The 16,845-nt window shown below is 38.8% G+C and overlaps 3 protein-coding genes across 6 annotated transcripts; all 3 read right to left on the bottom strand.

Annotated features, from left to right (window-relative positions):
* Positions 1-256: 256 nt before the first annotated feature.
* Positions 257-2,840, bottom strand: LOC121808289 (REF/SRPP-like protein At1g67360). The gene is made up of 3 exons (XM_042208696.1): positions 2,634-2,840; positions 2,288-2,530; positions 257-1,009 (listed from the first exon to the last, which is right to left on the bottom strand). Exons 1-3 carry the CDS (start codon positions 2,646-2,648, stop codon positions 554-556), a joined length of 714 nt encoding a protein of 237 aa, XP_042064630.1. The 5' UTR covers positions 2,649-2,840; the 3' UTR covers positions 257-553.
* Positions 2,841-3,582: 742 nt separating this feature from the next.
* Positions 3,583-8,546, bottom strand: LOC121808286 (meiosis-specific protein ASY1-like). 3 transcript variants are annotated; one of them, XM_042208691.1, is made up of 22 exons: positions 8,501-8,546; positions 8,336-8,392; positions 7,439-7,535; positions 7,286-7,354; positions 7,112-7,204; positions 6,771-6,897; positions 6,619-6,688; positions 6,489-6,530; positions 6,149-6,277; positions 5,954-6,067; positions 5,819-5,864; positions 5,690-5,731; positions 5,478-5,602; positions 5,354-5,366; positions 5,171-5,247; positions 4,972-5,070; positions 4,728-4,881; positions 4,563-4,639; positions 4,427-4,490; positions 4,185-4,342; positions 3,876-3,995; positions 3,583-3,777 (listed from the first exon to the last, which is right to left on the bottom strand). In XM_042208691.1, the coding sequence occupies exons 1-22, from the start codon at positions 8,501-8,503 to the stop codon at positions 3,724-3,726; spliced, it is 1,830 nt and encodes a 609-aa protein (XP_042064625.1). In that variant the 5' UTR covers positions 8,504-8,546; the 3' UTR covers positions 3,583-3,723. The 3 variants fall into 3 exon arrangements, with proteins under 3 accessions (XP_042064625.1, XP_042064626.1, XP_042064627.1); XM_042208692.1 differs by lacking the exons at positions 8,336-8,392; positions 8,501-8,546 and adding an exon at positions 7,625-7,731; XM_042208693.1 differs by lacking the exons at positions 8,336-8,392; positions 8,501-8,546 and adding an exon at positions 7,614-7,631.
* Positions 8,547-9,348: 802 nt separating this feature from the next.
* LOC121808288 (CTD small phosphatase-like protein 2) lies at positions 9,349-13,175 on the bottom strand. 2 transcript variants are annotated; one of them, XM_042208694.1, is made up of 8 exons: positions 12,940-13,175; positions 12,003-12,182; positions 11,490-11,641; positions 11,214-11,310; positions 11,030-11,101; positions 10,668-10,937; positions 9,866-10,203; positions 9,349-9,790 (listed from the first exon to the last, which is right to left on the bottom strand). In XM_042208694.1, the coding sequence occupies exons 2-8, from the start codon at positions 12,154-12,156 to the stop codon at positions 9,575-9,577; spliced, it is 1,299 nt and encodes a 432-aa protein (XP_042064628.1). In that variant the 5' UTR covers positions 12,157-12,182; positions 12,940-13,175; the 3' UTR covers positions 9,349-9,574. The 2 variants fall into 2 exon arrangements, with proteins under 2 accessions (XP_042064628.1, XP_042064629.1); XM_042208695.1 differs by having other exon boundaries at positions 11,030-11,098.
* Between the last annotated feature and the right edge of the window lie 3,670 nt (positions 13,176-16,845).

Here is a 16,845-nt window from a genome sequence, read left to right as displayed (position 1 = left end):
TATTAATTAAAAGTTAACAAATTAAGTGTGAAAATTAAGCATCAATTAGTAAAATCAAATTGCAACAAAATAGGTTGATATCGAAGAAAATTTGACTGTAGGTGACCAAGATTAAATTTGGAACACCAAAAACCCTAAATTCAACAGCGAAAAAGAAAATCAACAATAGAGCAAGATGGATAGTAAAACATCCACATGATAATGCATAAATCGATATGATGATCGAACTTTATCATTTCAACACAAAACAGGGCCGGACGCAAAAAAATTGTTATATATTTTAAATTTAAAGTTCGAAATTTGAAGACAAAATTTTTCGCATGCTTTGCTGTGACGATAGTTGCTTTTGCACAACGATTCACACAAAATAGAAACTTTTAGCTCAGTAGAAGCTTAAGCCCCTCCTTGCTTCTGTGTGCGGAAGACACCATACGCTCGCAGAAAAATCCCCCGATATATCGATCACGCTCATCATTTGCACAATTCAAAGAGGGATGAGAAAGAAGCACGCACACCTATCAGTATTTGCAACCACGAACACCCTAACCCGAACCTATTCCTTGTCCGATTCACTCGTACTTGAGCTGGACGCCTCCTCCTCCTTATCAGCTGCAGATGCCTCCACTCGCTTATACGCCTTTGCCATTTCCTCGACTGGTATCAACGGGGCGTAGCAGAACAAGCTATGGCCTTCCCCTCTCATGCCTTGGACCAAGCTATTGTACTTCTCCGACCACTGTGTGGCGGTTGGGGCGGCAACCTCTGCCACTCCCTGCAGAGACGAGTGCTGGTTGATCTTGTACCACACCACGGCAAGCTGGTTGATAGCGAAGGTCTTGGACATGGACGAGGATCGATATACTGCAGCCATTGGACCACCAACCTTGGCTTCCTCGACCAACTCTTCAACTGTGGCGGACGCCTTCTTCATTATGACATGGACCTTGAGAGCCACGTTCTTGGCCACGGGCGGAGCATGCTCATCGAACTTGTGAGACGCATCGTCCACCTAATACAAACAATTAAACAATCAAAAGATTATTCGGAAAACGATTGTCTAGATGACATTGCGACTAACATGGTTCCATGCTACCATATGTAAATAGTTTTCAAACGAAAAGATTTTTTTCGATAAACAAAACGCTGCAAACTGAATACGCAAAGAGAAAACAGTTTCAGAAGACAACACGCAAAATAGCAAAGTCCAAAAACCACAAAAGCACCAACAAAAGAAACCTACTGCTAGCACACCAGAGACTAGCTAAGGGCAGAAGGAGGGCACGCACTCCCTCGGTCAAAAACATACAACACACGACAAAGAAAAGCAAAATAATTCAATACTAAATGATATTATGTGGAAATAATAACTTGAAATGAAGAAGATCACCTTGAAGGGTTCAAGTGAGGATATTATTGGCAAATGAAACAAACAAATATACGTAACAAATATCCAAAGCATAAAGAGACAACTGAAACTACTATATAAATCCTGTGAGCTACTCCTCCTATGACCTATCACTCATTGGTTTTAGACGCTTTGAATTAGCTCATTTAGTCAGATTCTGTTTCCTAGTTGATTTATGACTTCATTTGTATTTCCTCTTTAAATTAGGTTTTACATTTTATGCATTTAATTTTCTTATAGCTTCTTTTACCTATACAAAGGCATTGCTACTTGTAATATTTGGGAGTCTTTATCATTATATTTTGTTGAGTTTAACACTAGCCTCTCTACATGTAAGTTCTTGTATCCTTTTATTCGATTAATCAAACAGGTTTTCAATCTGGTTGTGACGTCTTACATCTACAATCTTTATCTCCTACTCATAATACAGTATTTATCTTTTATCAAACAGATTTAAACTCATTTGTAGTGTCTTCTAGTTACAGTTTTAATACTACTATAGAATTAGAGCCGATCCTTGGGTCGGATAACTGAGTAAAAATTTAGTATTCCGGACACATTGCCACATTATGCGTCTAGCCAATCAATTGTGATTGGTTGGACACGCCACGCATAAATATGCCCGGACTAATCATTTTTTACTCCTCATTCCACAGCATTTACTCCTCAAATGTGGATCATCAATCACCGAACAAGCACACAATAAATCATCAACAAAAAAAGCAAACAAAATTCAGAACGACGACAATGACGTAATCAATCGAGAAGTATAATAATCGATCAACACCAATTGATCTCAGCACATAACGAAATCAAACCATATTATTCAATAAATAACCGCATCGCATGTGAAATTCACGGAGAAATAAATAAAATACAAACCTTATTGTCGAGGAAAACGAGAAGATGAGTCGGAACGTCTCTGAATCGGTGGTAGATCGGGGTGACGACCGCCGTAACCGCGCCCTCCGCCCTGTCGACGGTGGGTCTGAGCGAGCCAGAATTCTGCTTCGCGTTATCGTAGATGTTGGAGACCAGAACGACGGCGTTTATGACGAGAGACCTCACAAAACCTAGGTGCTTCAATTGGATATCGCCATTCACGGCCGGTCCCTCCATCTCAACCTATCGCCATAACCAAAGAAGATAAAAAGAAAAAAAAAACAGAGATTAGTGAGAAACAATGTTGAAATGGAAGAAGAGTGGGAGGGGAATTGATGCGAGTAACCTGAGATGAAGCCATTTTTGAGTGTGGAAGAGAAATGGTGTTGGCGTGAGGAATGAAGCTGAGTTTTGCAGTTATTTAGTTTTTCGGATCTTGCATTTGGAATCGCGAGAAACAAATGGAGTCGCGAGGTGTATTTTGGGAGTTTTGTGGAGTGGCGCTGAATCTGATGCCACGTGTCGTTTCACATTCCTTCCTATTCTCGAGGGGAGGGGTCCGGAATTAATCAACCGGTTCAGTATTGTCGCAATTAGGTATTCAAATTGAAATTGATGATTCATTACAATATATACATATTGAATATATTGTACAGTAAACGTACCATAGTCTACAATTCTACATACCATTATTTAGTTTTTCTATACACATTTACATGTTATTCTTTTTCAATATTTTCCAAACGTGGTAGTAATACTTTTGGAAACAATAAAAGAACTTAACCCATTTTTTCTCTTGAACCATTTAATACAATCAGCCAACTTTTTAATTATTTTCAAACACATTAATTATAGCTTCTAAAATTTTATTGTATTTCATCTAAAAAATACGTATGCTCCATTATCTTATACGGAACAAAACGAATGGAGTACAAAAGCAAAAAGTGATTGCGATACTTTATGGAGCGAACGTGTTGGGGGCGAATCCTCACGGCACAATTACAAACATAATACTCCCTCCATCCCTGAAAATTTGTCACTTATTTCTTTTTTCGTCCGTCCCTAAAAATTTATCACCTTTCACTTTTATCATTTTTGGTAGTGGACCCTACATTCCACTAACTCATTCAAACTCACATTTTATTATAAAACTAATATATAAAAGTAGGATCCACATGCCACCCACTTTTTCAACTCACTTTATATTATATTTCTTAAAACCCGTGCCGGGTCAAATGGTGACGAATTTTGGGGGGACGGAGGGAGTACTAGTATTTCAAAATTTACTACACTGATTAATCCCCAACTGAGAAATCTCACTCGTCAAATCTATATCATGCACTTAAAATCATGCTGCCAGTACCTTAAAAAGGTAAAAATGATAAAGGATGTTTTTATATCATCAACTGATAGAAAACTACAGAGCACGAAAATTCTCACACAGCCACAGATTTCTGGCGCTTTGCGTATTGAAGGATCGGTTCTTTCACCTATAATAATTTATATTCAAATAAAAAATGGTTAAAATGCTGACAATCAGATTTGTTAAGGAGCATAAAAATTAGAAACACATGTACAAGAAGTTTACCGTGCTTGTTTTCCTGAAACGTTTGTCCTGAGTAGACTTGCTCTCCATGACCAAGTCCATGTCGTCGCCACCTCTGCCCTCGTCAGCCCCAGGCACGAAACTCTCTCTCGATGCTGCTGGCTGTGTTTTTCAATAAGACCAAGTTAATATTCTACACTCACTCCATCCCAAGGTAAAAATTAACGTTATTCTTTGTCATATTTTATTCTCTCTTCTACTTTATTATCTCTATATTTAATTCATTAACCACCATTTTTCTCGTGCCAAAATGAATTGTACTATAAAAAAGAAGTTGGAGAATGAGCAGACCTCAGCCCTGCTAGTTGGGGTACTCCCGGGACGGCCCATTTTCCTGCTAAGTCCTGTTGAGTCATTCATGTTTGCATCTGATCTGCCTCTTGTCCTGGTGATATCCGACCCGATGGAGTGGAGACCGCCGCACGTGGATAGGTCCTTGTACTTGTTACCTGATTTCAAATCATGTAGATTGTGTAAATCAAGCCGCTAATTTGCTTAACTTTTGGTTTAAGAAAGAAGGTAATATCAGGCACCAGCAGCAGTCTCAGTTTCTAGATTGTTGGTGGACTTGTCTCCTGATCCCGTATTATCCACGTCCTGTTAAGAAGGACATAATGCTAAGTATCGAAAACCAAGAGTCTTATGCATGAAATACAGCACTAACTGTACCATGGCATCAAAGTTTAAGATCTTTGTAACTTCAAGCAGCTTTTTGTTAGTGAGGTCAGATTGCATCACTCTCTTTCCTGGCAGAATAGAAATCATGTCTGTGAATCACAGCATCTTTGTTTGTGTCAGAAAAACATGTAGTAGTAGTTAGTTACGTGTACTAACCAAGTCTGCGGTTGCTAGTGGTGGCCTCAACGTAGCCATCTTTCGCCATTTTATCTAGAAGCTTCCGAACTGTGCCCTGGCTGGCTTCGCCTTCAAGTTTGTTCTGAAGTTTTGCTACTGTTATATACCTCAATGGAAGAGTATGGTACAAGGCCTGGAGATAAAGGGCAGAACTAGTGCAAGTTAAGAATGATACAGCTTGTAATAACTCAATAATTTGAACCGGAATTGAGGGCTTGTGTACCTTCATGTACATGTGATCTACGCATCCAGCTTTTCCGTCGTGTCCTACTGCATGCGCATCAGCTTCTTCTTTCACAACATCAAACTCATAGTCGAAATTCTGCAGTTCAGTTGCATACCACGAGGAGAAGACACAACTCAGCATACAGGTTATAAATGGAAGCATTGAGAAAAGTGTTCTGAAGAAAAAGAAAAGAAACCTTTTTCTTGTTAATGACATAACTATCTCCTGTAGCTTTAGTTACAACATTTTCCTTCACGAGCTTGTCCATAATATCTGGAAAATAGCCAATTTAGCATCAGATGAAGGATAATAGGTGAATAGTAAAGTAACTACGGCTTCGTTTCTATTAGCTTGAGTCATTCAGATCTTTCATTTGTACCTTCAATCAAGACCTGCACAGATAGGTTAGATATTGGATCAGATACACTGAACAGAATAACTTGAATGCTTTATACCAAGTAAATTAATGCTTTATATCATGTATTCATGTATAGAATTTTTACAACTGAGATGTCGGGGAAATTTGAGAGGACATTAGTGAGGTCAACTGTTTCGAGGTGAAAAGAACCAATCCATTCCTTCACCCGCTCCAATTGGTGTTCATCTTCTGCTGGATCCTGTGTATTGTCTGCATTAACGATGAAGGATCAGAACATCCTCTAAACGATATGAAAATAGAAATCCAGCATAAGGTACTGAGGTGATTAAATGGAACCTTCATCCGCTGCTGCATTATCCTCTTGACACTGCTTTTTTTCTGCCAAACATGCAGAAAATTAGTGTGATTCAAGCTATTTGCAGACTGATTTAAGGCTGAAAAGTCTGTTGTTTGATGATATTTTACCTACGGGTGCAACAATGTATTGATCATCATCATCTGAATTACTCATCTGAGTTAAAAGGTAAAAAAAGACAAGTATCTATGTGTCAAAATTGTACTGAAACTAAGCAGACCAAAAAGCAATCAACCGAATGATACCTCACTGTTGGATTCACTATCTTCATCTATTTGGAGAGACTCAGCTCCCAGGCTGATTTCATCATCTTGATAATCGTTATTTTCATCTTCACAAGGATCAAGCACGCTCTTAACCTGTTGAGTTAATAGTTGAAGAAGAGATTAAGAAGGCCAGATAGATACAGTAAAAGTTCCAATTATGTTGAAATCCCATACCTTTAGATTTAGTACCAAATGCTTGCTATTGACTCTGCCAACTTCCATCTTCAACGGATTTTTAGTCCATAGATTGGGTGGTTCCTCATCTGTGCAGCCTCTGAAAAATGGGGGCTCATAATCCATTGGCTGCAATAGAAGTTATGTAAGAAATCAAAATGAGCATATATTAAGCTAGCAGAAGAGTCCAAAAACTCCCTGCATCCATGAAAACCACTACTATTGACAGCTATAAGCAACACTTCAGTTAATTTATTTTTCCATAATCAATTCATTAAAGTTATGAACAAATGAAGAATATAGATGTGGGAAAAAATAAACTACTCATGTAAAATCCTACCGTGACATCATCATAATACAGGAGCTTCATCAGAACAGTGCGCTGAAAGAATGGGACACAATCAACACGTATGCGAGTGAATCAAGTAAAAACAATGGACAGTCACAACTCAAGTATCTAGAAACCACACCTCTTCTGGCATCTTATCCAGAGTTCTCATTAGTTGTACCAATGTACGAACCATCTTGCAAGCAGAACTCCTGTTAAATAAGCATTTTCATTTATCATGTGCAAAAATAGCAAGCAAATATTTTATAAAAGAACTGTTGTAGACTTCAACACCTCATCTGACTTGGAGTTATTTCTGTTGTTGAATTATGTTTGAAAGTCCCACCCTTCTTTGTCCCACTACGATTGATGTTCATTGAAACCTCTTGACTGTCAGAACTACTAGAGTAACTAAATGAGACTGCAAGAAAGATTCTGCATCAGTGTATGCTAAATTAAAAGCGACTAAATGGCTTGCCAAATCTAGAACTGGTCAAAACGTGTTAGTAGCATCTTATACAATGTTGAATAGGGAAACAAAACTTAAGGAGAATAATTAATGATGACTTTCCATCATTAAAATTCTTCTGTATATGAGCTATTTTTCTGGAAATAATAGCTTCTTGGAGACTTACATGAATATTCCTCAATCATTGGACCATCTACTGCCTCACAGACACAGAATAGCAGTGTTTTGAGATATTTTTTCTGCAAAGCATCATAAACACCTATACAGAAAGGGTAACACCAGAATGAATTAGCTCCTGAGTGAGAGAATGGGAGATAGTGAAGTTAGGTCTCGGATATACCTTTCTCCATCCAATCAATGAGTCTCCGTGATTCCGCATCCATAGGCATAAGCTTTTTAATTTTCATGTCTGTTACATAGTCAATAGTATTACCTAATTTAACTTCATAATTGTTGCTTTAGGAGAAATATAATACTATGGCAGGAAAGTTACCCAAAGCTGGAACAGATTTGTCACTGAAATATTTCTCAGGGAAAAGGCCTCTGATGTAACTGATATTGAATATGGCTATTCGCAACAGATTCCTCGTCTGATCAAATTCAGAAGCAATTTTCAGGACTTGTTACGAATGATAAACCAAAACACAGAACATGAGAAAAAGGAATACTATTAATTTACAAGGACACCAGCAAATACTGCAAGCGATGCTCAAAATAAGAACAAATGGTTCAGATCACGAATAAGATCGGTTAGCTAAACTGACATTTCTAGCTGCAATACAGCCGTAATCATCCTACAAGTCAGGAAATAATAATAATAATAATAATAATAATAATAATAATAATAATAATAATAATAATAATAATAATAATAATAATAATAATAATAATAATAATAATAATAATAATAATAATAATGATTTACAAGTTCCAATCATCACAAATCAAGTAACTAACATCTTATTTTAATACTGTCATTCTTAATCATTCAGATCAGATACCACACAAACTTAATACACCATTATTTCAAATGTCGATAATCCGGTTCCAAATCCAAGCTAATAGATATCGGGCTAAACTCACCGATTGAGTTGCACTGTAGTAATTCAGAAATCTCACGGGAATGATTCATGACCGTTTAAAAAGCTAAAATAAGGTAAATATGCAAATATCTCCAGGCACAAAGACAAGAGCATCAGGAACCCAAATCCGATCCGAAATCAAACATATAGAAATGGAAATTCAGATGTCTAATGTAGCGCGATCATCACAATTATTCCAGTATCAACGCGATCGCAGTTCAGAAGTTAATAGCCGTTTGTTCATGCCGAAAACAAATACATTAATTCGTACAGAAAATACAGATCAAAAGCATAAGCGAGAGATTTACGAGGAGAAGCGAGTCCTGCTCCGTTATCTCAGATTCCTTCACTTTCTGTGCAACCACCTGAAATTGTTAAAACAGTAAACATCTTAGCTACGATTGGAAGCTTAGTGATCAAACTAAGGGAATTGGAGAAACAGAGCTCTTTCTGTGATAGATCTCTCATCTCACCATTGCTTCGAATAAACAGAGACAAATGAGAGTTTCGAAATGAGCTGTGAACTGGCGGGAGCTGGGAAAAGTCGGAAACTCGGAGGGCTTTTATATCTAGATTTTTGCGGGTGTTAACCGTGGTTAGGTTCATATTAACCAGAGTTCAAACGGCTTATAACTGCGGTAAGTTTGGCTGCATGGGAGCGTGAACAGTGGGCAAATCTGTAATTTCAGCACATATAGGCATATTCTGCACTTGGGTTACTTACTGCGCATGTGATCGAAAACAGGACACAGTCACACAGATAGCGCAATGCAGCCCTTTACCGTGCCATGCCGTCCCGTCCCGTCTCATCCCAACGTATAGACTGACGCAGAAATTTATTTTGACAAGAACCATATTTTAAATTTTGAATATAAAAATATCAAGATAATAATTTTCACATGATTTTATAAATATGAGCTTTTGCACAACGATTCACACAAAATATCGAGAATTCGACAATATTATGTAAACAAAGAAAGGAAATTTTCCGATTCGGTAGGAGCTTAAGTCTCTAATTAAAGACCATGTGCATCTCCCGGCATAACGAATCCGATCCTCCCATTGTTGATGTTCTTAGGTTTCGATTGTCTCATCTCGTTCTTAGGTATGTTGACATGACTCAAAATTCTTTGGCAGACTAAAATAGTGTAGCATTTATTTTACTGACTTAACAAAAATAAATACTTTTACAAGTGTGAAACTAAGTTTGTGATCTATTGAAACATTATCAAGGGATGTGTATTAGCATAAATACTTAATGGAAGTTGAAGCTAGAAAGATGAATCACCGTAGTCTCACTTCTCTATGCCACAAAATCACAAACATATAAGAAATCAAATCAAGAGACCAAGAAAGGCCAATTCAAGTGAATAAATCATCCATTTAAAATGTAACTTGTATAAACTTAAATTATTCATTTCCGGTTCACGTCTGCAGTCCTGAAACCCCTTGAGATCACACTGCTTTTACCCTGTGTGTAGTTATTTTTATCACTTCTACTGCTTCGACAAGATAAAGCAGAAGCAACTAGGAAAAAAACGCAACGTTCATCTCTCGAATGGGTCTCCTTCGTTGTACCCTAAAGGGGAGACTGCCGCGGCTACTTTCTCTCGGAGATTGAATTTCTGGGCGATCAGGGGCCGTACATCTTGAGCTCCAACTAAGCTTTCCAAGAACGGGAGCAGCAATAACAATTCTGAATCAGAACGATCGTCAAACCAGCTTTCTATAGGGATTCCGTTGTCAACTTGGAAACCAAAAGCCTGCAAAAACATCACATACATAATAAGCCTATATATCTCAAGCTAAAAATGTGGAGTGACGAATAAAAATTATACCTGAGGAGAATTGTCGATTATAATGACACGAGACAAGTCACGGCCGAGAACTGACAGGTCTTTTAGATAATTTCCGTCCACAAAAAGACAGGAATCGCGATAAACACGATGGCGAAAGATTTTCCTCTTAGGGTCCAAGACATTTAAAAGCTGCTCAGCGTAGATGCTTTGACTAGCTGTAAATATAATTATCTCGAAAATCCTAGATACTCTCTCCAGGAAATCTCTAAGATGAGGACGGCATCGCACATATACTGTGTGCTCCTTCAGGTTGAAATTAACAGAGAATGTGAAATCTGCATCATCACATGGTTCGAGTGTAGAGTGGACCAAAGTCTCTGCCATACACACTAATTCTGTGAGTGCAAATTCATAATCGGGTAAAGTAAGAGATCACAGAAAGACTATAATTCACTATGCATAGTCGTGAGATCGACAAAAGATTCCAATATAAACAATTGCACAAACAGGTTGGTCCAACGACTCAACCATCTTAATTTAACGATCACGACATTGTAAAAAAGCAAGAAAATGCACCAGAATTTTTTCATTTAGGTGGTCATTTTTGGTAGCCCTATCTAATGACTGATAAATGACTTTCGAATTTAGTAAACTAGTACTTGAAACAATAAAATCAATAAGTAGTGAATCAGCTTAACGAGGCGTCTTTATTTCAAATTTTAATTCAATAATCAATTAGGTAAATTATCCAATCAGCCTTATTGGTGCCACTAGGCAATCCAACATTGGTAAAGGTTCTCAATAACAATACCATAAAAGAACTGCTATACACTGTGCTTACCATCCAAGTCCAGAACAAGTGATGTTGAAGGGCAGCTTCTTGTTTGTTTAGGCAATAGCAGAGGGCGAAACATTGGGACCACCGAAGAGAGGTCGGGTAAATTCTTTATGAAAAAGTATGGGTCAAAATCATCATAGTCATCAGCATCTTCATCCTCCTGACGTACATCAACTGACATGTGGTCCTGATTGTTCTCATCAATGCATTCCAGGTTCGAATTTTTCATGGAGAGATAAATAGCTGAAACTTCAGGTGAAAGAGTGACACCACCTAAATTCGCACGGCAAGAAAAATCTAGCGAATTAACAGAGGAAGAAATAGTGGAATTTAATTAGAAGAAATATGATTTATTTTGCAAATACCTGGGCAATCAATCTGGATGTTCTCCTTCCCACAGTCCGGGTTCCCATTCCGGAAGTAATTATAGAAGTCTGCTGGAATGATCCAAATCAGAGATAAGTCAGGATAACGTATAAGACATCGGAAAATAGGCTTGGAAAAAAAATGCAAACAGAAAAGACTAGATCTATTCATATACTATGGTACCTTCACTTGAAATATTATCAGCATCGCTTCTAGCAAGGTGAAAGGAAGGAGAGAATATGGTGTCCGCACTGTAATTAGCAGCTCCATTCTCATGACTCTATAATATGACAAATAAAATAAACAAACTCTGACAAGTTATACAAAAACTTGTTACCACCATTCTTATAAACTCAGAACTTAAAAATCAGATGGACCGTGTATTTTTGCAAAGACAGAATCAAACAATGTAAAGCATGATTGTAAAGAAAGAGTATCATATCCAGAGCAGCTTATTACCTTATTTAAAGAAGAATCATGAGATTCATGTTCAGCTTGATGATCCAAACATACGTTGGAGTCATCTGCATCTACCAATCTGAATTTGGCATCCAAATTTGTTCCACCAGCAGATTCCTCGACCACCTTCACCACCTTCGATTTTGTGCTAACTGAAAATTCAACAAGAAACCCCCAAAATGGTAGAAAATTAAGAAAAGTAAAGAGGGACTGGCTATGAATGGGATTAAGAAAACTAAGACTTGGGAGCTTATAGTACAAATATCTCCCCAAAGAATCGACCAGAGAGAGCGAAACATTAGGATAAAGATGTAAACAAGCTAAAGCTAGTAGCAAAATCAGCCAGCTAATGTAACGAATAAAGGAGGAACCAAGACTCCCAATATAGGGAAGACATAGAACTCTCTAGGTAAGCTTTTAACAGGGGAACTAAGTCTCCCAATTTACAGATTTAGCATTGCAATGCAGTCTAAAGGCAAACACTTCAGATAACGGGTTAACGAGGCTACTAACCAACTTTTTTCTTTCTAGCAGATGACGTAATTATCTCAGCAACTTTTTTTCCCTGAACCTGCACATTCTCGACCAATTTTCTCTGCTGTCTTGGAACCCTAGGGCTGGCAACCTCTCGAGAATTTCTACCGGTTGTTCTTTTCTTGGTCTGCATTGCTCATTTAAGGAAGATTGTCCCAGCTGTAAAACACTTTCGTCAGACTCAAACTCGATTTCATTAGGTCCAAAGAACAAAATCTTGTACAATGCCATCACCACACTCACACTACACAAAACCTTATGAATTCAATTAGTCCAAGAAACAATGTGTGGCTGCACAAGTCCCTTATGCAACGAAATATAACCGACAATGTTACAAAATCTACATTTTGATAAAGTAATTGTACAAGATAGAACCAGCTCCAGACATTTTGTGGTTGTTGTTTTAATCAAATCAACAATACTGATATCTAGCACAAAAACCTACTAACAAATTCATTTTATCTGTAAAATTACAATTAAACCTTGACTAAATTTCCAGAATGCTAAATATACACAAGCCCCAAATAAAATAAAATAAACTAATAAAAATAAAACCACAAAGCTTCTATTCTCATTGAGCAAAATTGCAGGAAAACAAAAAAATCCCAAAACACAGCTCAGCAGATATCTAGCTACTGATTCCATTGCATCCAAATCAGAAAACTAATTCTCCTCAATTAGAGAGAAATAACACTTAAAAAGTAATTTTTCGAGAAAAAATGAACTCAACCACTTAGTAAATCCACATGCAGCTCCCCCCGAACTTGAGCCAATCAAAACAAACCCTAAATCCCAAAAAAGCTAACCAAAAAAGAATACAGTAGAATTGGAGTATGTCAGCATGAGTATTTACTAACTCAATCGCGAAAATCCGAACAAATTCAGAAACCCCAGGAATGCAGCAAATGATTCGTACCTCGAATTCAAAATCTGCAAGATCAAGAAAGTGAGCTGCTGAAAGCAATTAGCTGAAAAGAGAGTTTGTAAGCTCAGTTCAAAATGGAGAATTTTTCAAGCGGAAATTAAAACCTCTCCTTTCCCTCCAAAGATTAGAAAATGGAAAATATTAGAGGGAAATGAAAAGAGATCGAAATGGCTTTTCTATTTTCTTTTTCATTTTTCTTTGGGTGAAGAAAATGGTTTGAAATGAAAGTACTGTTGTTTGCTGCTTATTAAATCCTTCTTCCCTTAAATTACGATTACTGTTTTTGAATTTACAGAATTTAGTACACGACCACGCGCGGGTCGTTATTATGTATATGTACTCGCCCTTAAACGTGTACGCGTGGAGGACCTTTTTTAAAAATGCTTTGAGGTCCGATTTTTTATTGTGGTCCCTTGACTTCATGAAATTGCATTCAAGATACATCTTAAGATATTTAAATTTGATTGAACTATTAAAAGTAGTTTTTGGACAATTGTGTTCTAATAATTCTGATCCCTAAATAATTTCAATATCAGGGATAGTCGTTGAACATTGTTATTTAGAGAGTAAGTACATTAACTTTTATGATACTAATTATAAAATACGTTTTTCTTTTACAAAAATTGAAGTATTTAAAGCAATTCCATATAGGAGCATCTTCAAAATACTAGTATATTACAAGGTGAATAAATACGAGGCTTGTAATCTTTACCGTTACCTTGTCAATAAATACTACGTATTTCAGTACTTTCTAATTAAAGTGGCTTGATAGACATTACCATGCTGGCCTTTTAAATTTTAAATTTTAAAATTATAATTATAATTACATTAGTCCAATTGAACGAAATTTATCACAGCAATATATCAGTATATAGTTCGGACCATGAAACGCAGCTAAACGCTGGATTTCATGTGTGGTTGTGGGTGCTCTAATTCCAGACTTTCAAATCTAGCGAATTAAAGATAATATTTACTCATAACATTTGCAATTGTCTCAAACAATTTTTTTTGTGCCAATTTGTTGCAACGGTTGTAGATTCTGAATCATTTTCTGTAAATTAAAGTGGAGATGGACAATGCAATAGTCAATGAATATGGACACTTTAGTATTATCCGAAATACATCAATGTTTCGTCTTTAAATAACACCACATAATCATTGAAAAATAAATCATATATAGTATGAGGTTTAATTCGCCAGATTTGAATATTATTAAGTAAGACCATCTCCAATGGTATATTTTTTAATAGAATAGAAAATTAATTACAATGGTACTCAAAAACCAATTCATTTTAGGTTTTTGACTTATGTGTTTCAGACACATTAGGTCACTCGCACTTCACAAAGTAGATGGTATAGATGATGGATCCGCGAATTTCTGATGTTAGTAAATGCTGGTAGAGAATAAAGACTACGACACAATGAATTTACGTGGTTCGATTTACTGAAGTAAATCTACGTCCACGGGAAGAAGGGAGGGCAAGATTGTATTGCTTGATCTGGGATTACAGCTTACAACACAGACTTGCTATATGATATTTTATCTCTAGAGAGCTTAACCTTTTCCTATCTGATCTAAGTTCTATTTATACCTTGAACTAAGATCGTGGCTTGCATCACCACTAATGATGGTTGTGGATGTCGTGGAGGTCATGGCCTAAGATCGTGGATGTAGCGTAGGTCATGGCCTACGATCGTGGCCTGAGTTGACACCACGTGGTAGTGGGTGTGTTGGAAGTTGTGGAAATCCTGTATGGGTCCACTAACTCCTTGTTCGGTCGAATACTGAGACCGAACTGCTTTGGTTGCCGATCTGAGAGTAGAGCTTGATGCCGACCTGAGAGCAGAGCTTGATTGGTTGGCTTTTACCGAGCTGTAGGCTGAGGCCGAACTCTTTGTTCGGTCGAATACTGAGACCGAACTGCTTTGGTAGCCGATCTGAGAGTAGAGCTTGATGCCGACCTGAGAGCAGGAGCCAACCGAGCTGTAGGCTGAGGCCGAACTCTTTGGTAATGCCGAACTCATACTCTTCCTTGGGCTTTGGGCTGATGGGCCGTCATTGCTGTTGGGCTTGTTTAGTACGCACCCCATCACTACCCCCCCCCGAAGGGCGAAGTGAATCACTTCGGCGAAGTGAGTCACTTCGGCATTCTGGATAAAGGCAAGGGGGAGGCTGATGTCAGGGGACGTGCCTTGCATTAAATGCGACAGTAAAATCCGGCCGTTGAATCCTGAAAAGGTGGGATTCGAAACGGTGCGACGATTTTGAAATCTTCGCCGAATCTGATAAATACCTCCTTTCTTCATCATTGAAGCACTTTTGCGACTGCTTCTTCTGCACTCTCTCTTTTTTGCGAAAATTCTCTCTCCGCTTTCAAGAATTTCTTCAGACTTTCTTCACCTTCAAAAAGTAAGAAAAATGTCTTCTTCTTCTTCTTCGGAGTCAGGTAGCAGTAGGAGAGGCGGTAAGGGGTCTTCTGGCCGGAAAGAGTCCGGGGAGAAGACCGTAGAGTATTTCCATAGTATTTTGAGTAAGGATACTGTGATATCCCTACCCGAAAAATACTTTTTTCCTGGGGGGAAGGCGGTGGTACCTGACGGTGATCATAGGGCTGACTCCCCGCCGGAGGGTTACGCCACCGTGTACGAGGCCTGCTTAGAATGCGGGCTTCGTTTCCCCCTCCCTTCTGCCTTTATAGATTTACTAGATTTTTTTCAGCTTCCTTTAGGCCAGGTGACTCCGAACTCTTGGAGGCACTTGTCGGCCTTCGCTGCCGAACTCCGTAAGTTAGGAAGGGATTTGTCTTTGAAGGCGATCCTTAAATTCTTTCAATTTAAGAGGAAGGGGTCTTGGTTTTACTTGATCCCTGTACAGCCCTTTAGGGCCTTTTGTAAAACGAAGTGGCCGAAGTGGCAAAACCGCTTCTTCTACTATGATAGGACCGCGGCTCCTAGTTTTCCCTGGAGAGGGCCGAAGTCCGTTATCCGTCATCCTCGGCCTGAACCGTTGGACGAGCTCGATGGCGAGCTCAACAAGATTCCCATAGTTAGGAAACAATACACGGAGTCTGAGCTCGTCAAGGGCGACGTCGTGTTCGACATCTCGTCTTCGGACGAAGAGGCCGAGGGTGAGGATTTCTCTTTATCATTATGCTCTACTGCTTTAACGAAGAAAATCTGAGTTTGTTTTGTTTTTTGACAGTGAACTTGCTGAATAAGGCTATCCGAAAGTCCTCCGAGCTTGTGGAGCCGGAGAGGCAGAGAGCCCCTCGCTCGGCGTCTGAAGCCGAGAAGAATCCGAAGAGGCAAAAAACCTCTTCTTCGGATCCGAAAGTGCCGGAGTCGTGTTCGGCTAAAGGGAAGGGGAAATTTCATGAGTCCCCAAGAGTGCCGGGGAAAGACCTGCTCATCTCCGAGGTGGTTGCAGACATCCCGGAACACGTCCCTGAGCCTTTTCAATGGCCGACGAATTTTGTGGAGGTAAGCTTTCTGACTTGGCTTCTTTTCCACATTTTTTGATGGCCATTCTGTTGAGTTTTTTCCTTGTTCATCTTCAGAGAGCCAAGCTCGTCTCCGTGGAGCTCTCCAAAGCATCCCACGACTACGAGGAGATGCAGAAGAAGTTGCATCTTGCTCGTAGTCTGGCCGAACAGGCTGAGGCCAAATTTGAGAGGGCCCGAGCTGCTAGGATCTCGGCTCAGGATGAAGCCCGGTCAGCCAAAAACCAGCTCATCATCCTGCAAGAGCAGACGAAGCACCGGGAGGCTCAGAAGGAGGCTGCCGCCGTGGCTGCCCAGGGGGAGGCTCTCCGTGTTTACACGGAGAAACTCTTTTTGAGCAGCCAGTTCTCGGCCTTTGTCGGTAGTCTGGTAAGGCTAATTACCGATAAGGGCGAGC

Source organism: Salvia splendens, chromosome 6 (assembly GCF_004379255.2).
Source record: "Salvia splendens isolate huo1 chromosome 6, SspV2, whole genome shotgun sequence".
NCBI lineage: Eukaryota > Viridiplantae > Streptophyta > Magnoliopsida > Lamiales > Lamiaceae > Salvia > Salvia splendens.
Note: the sequence above shows the minus strand (reverse complement) of the source record. Positions and strands in the feature narration are given on the sequence as shown.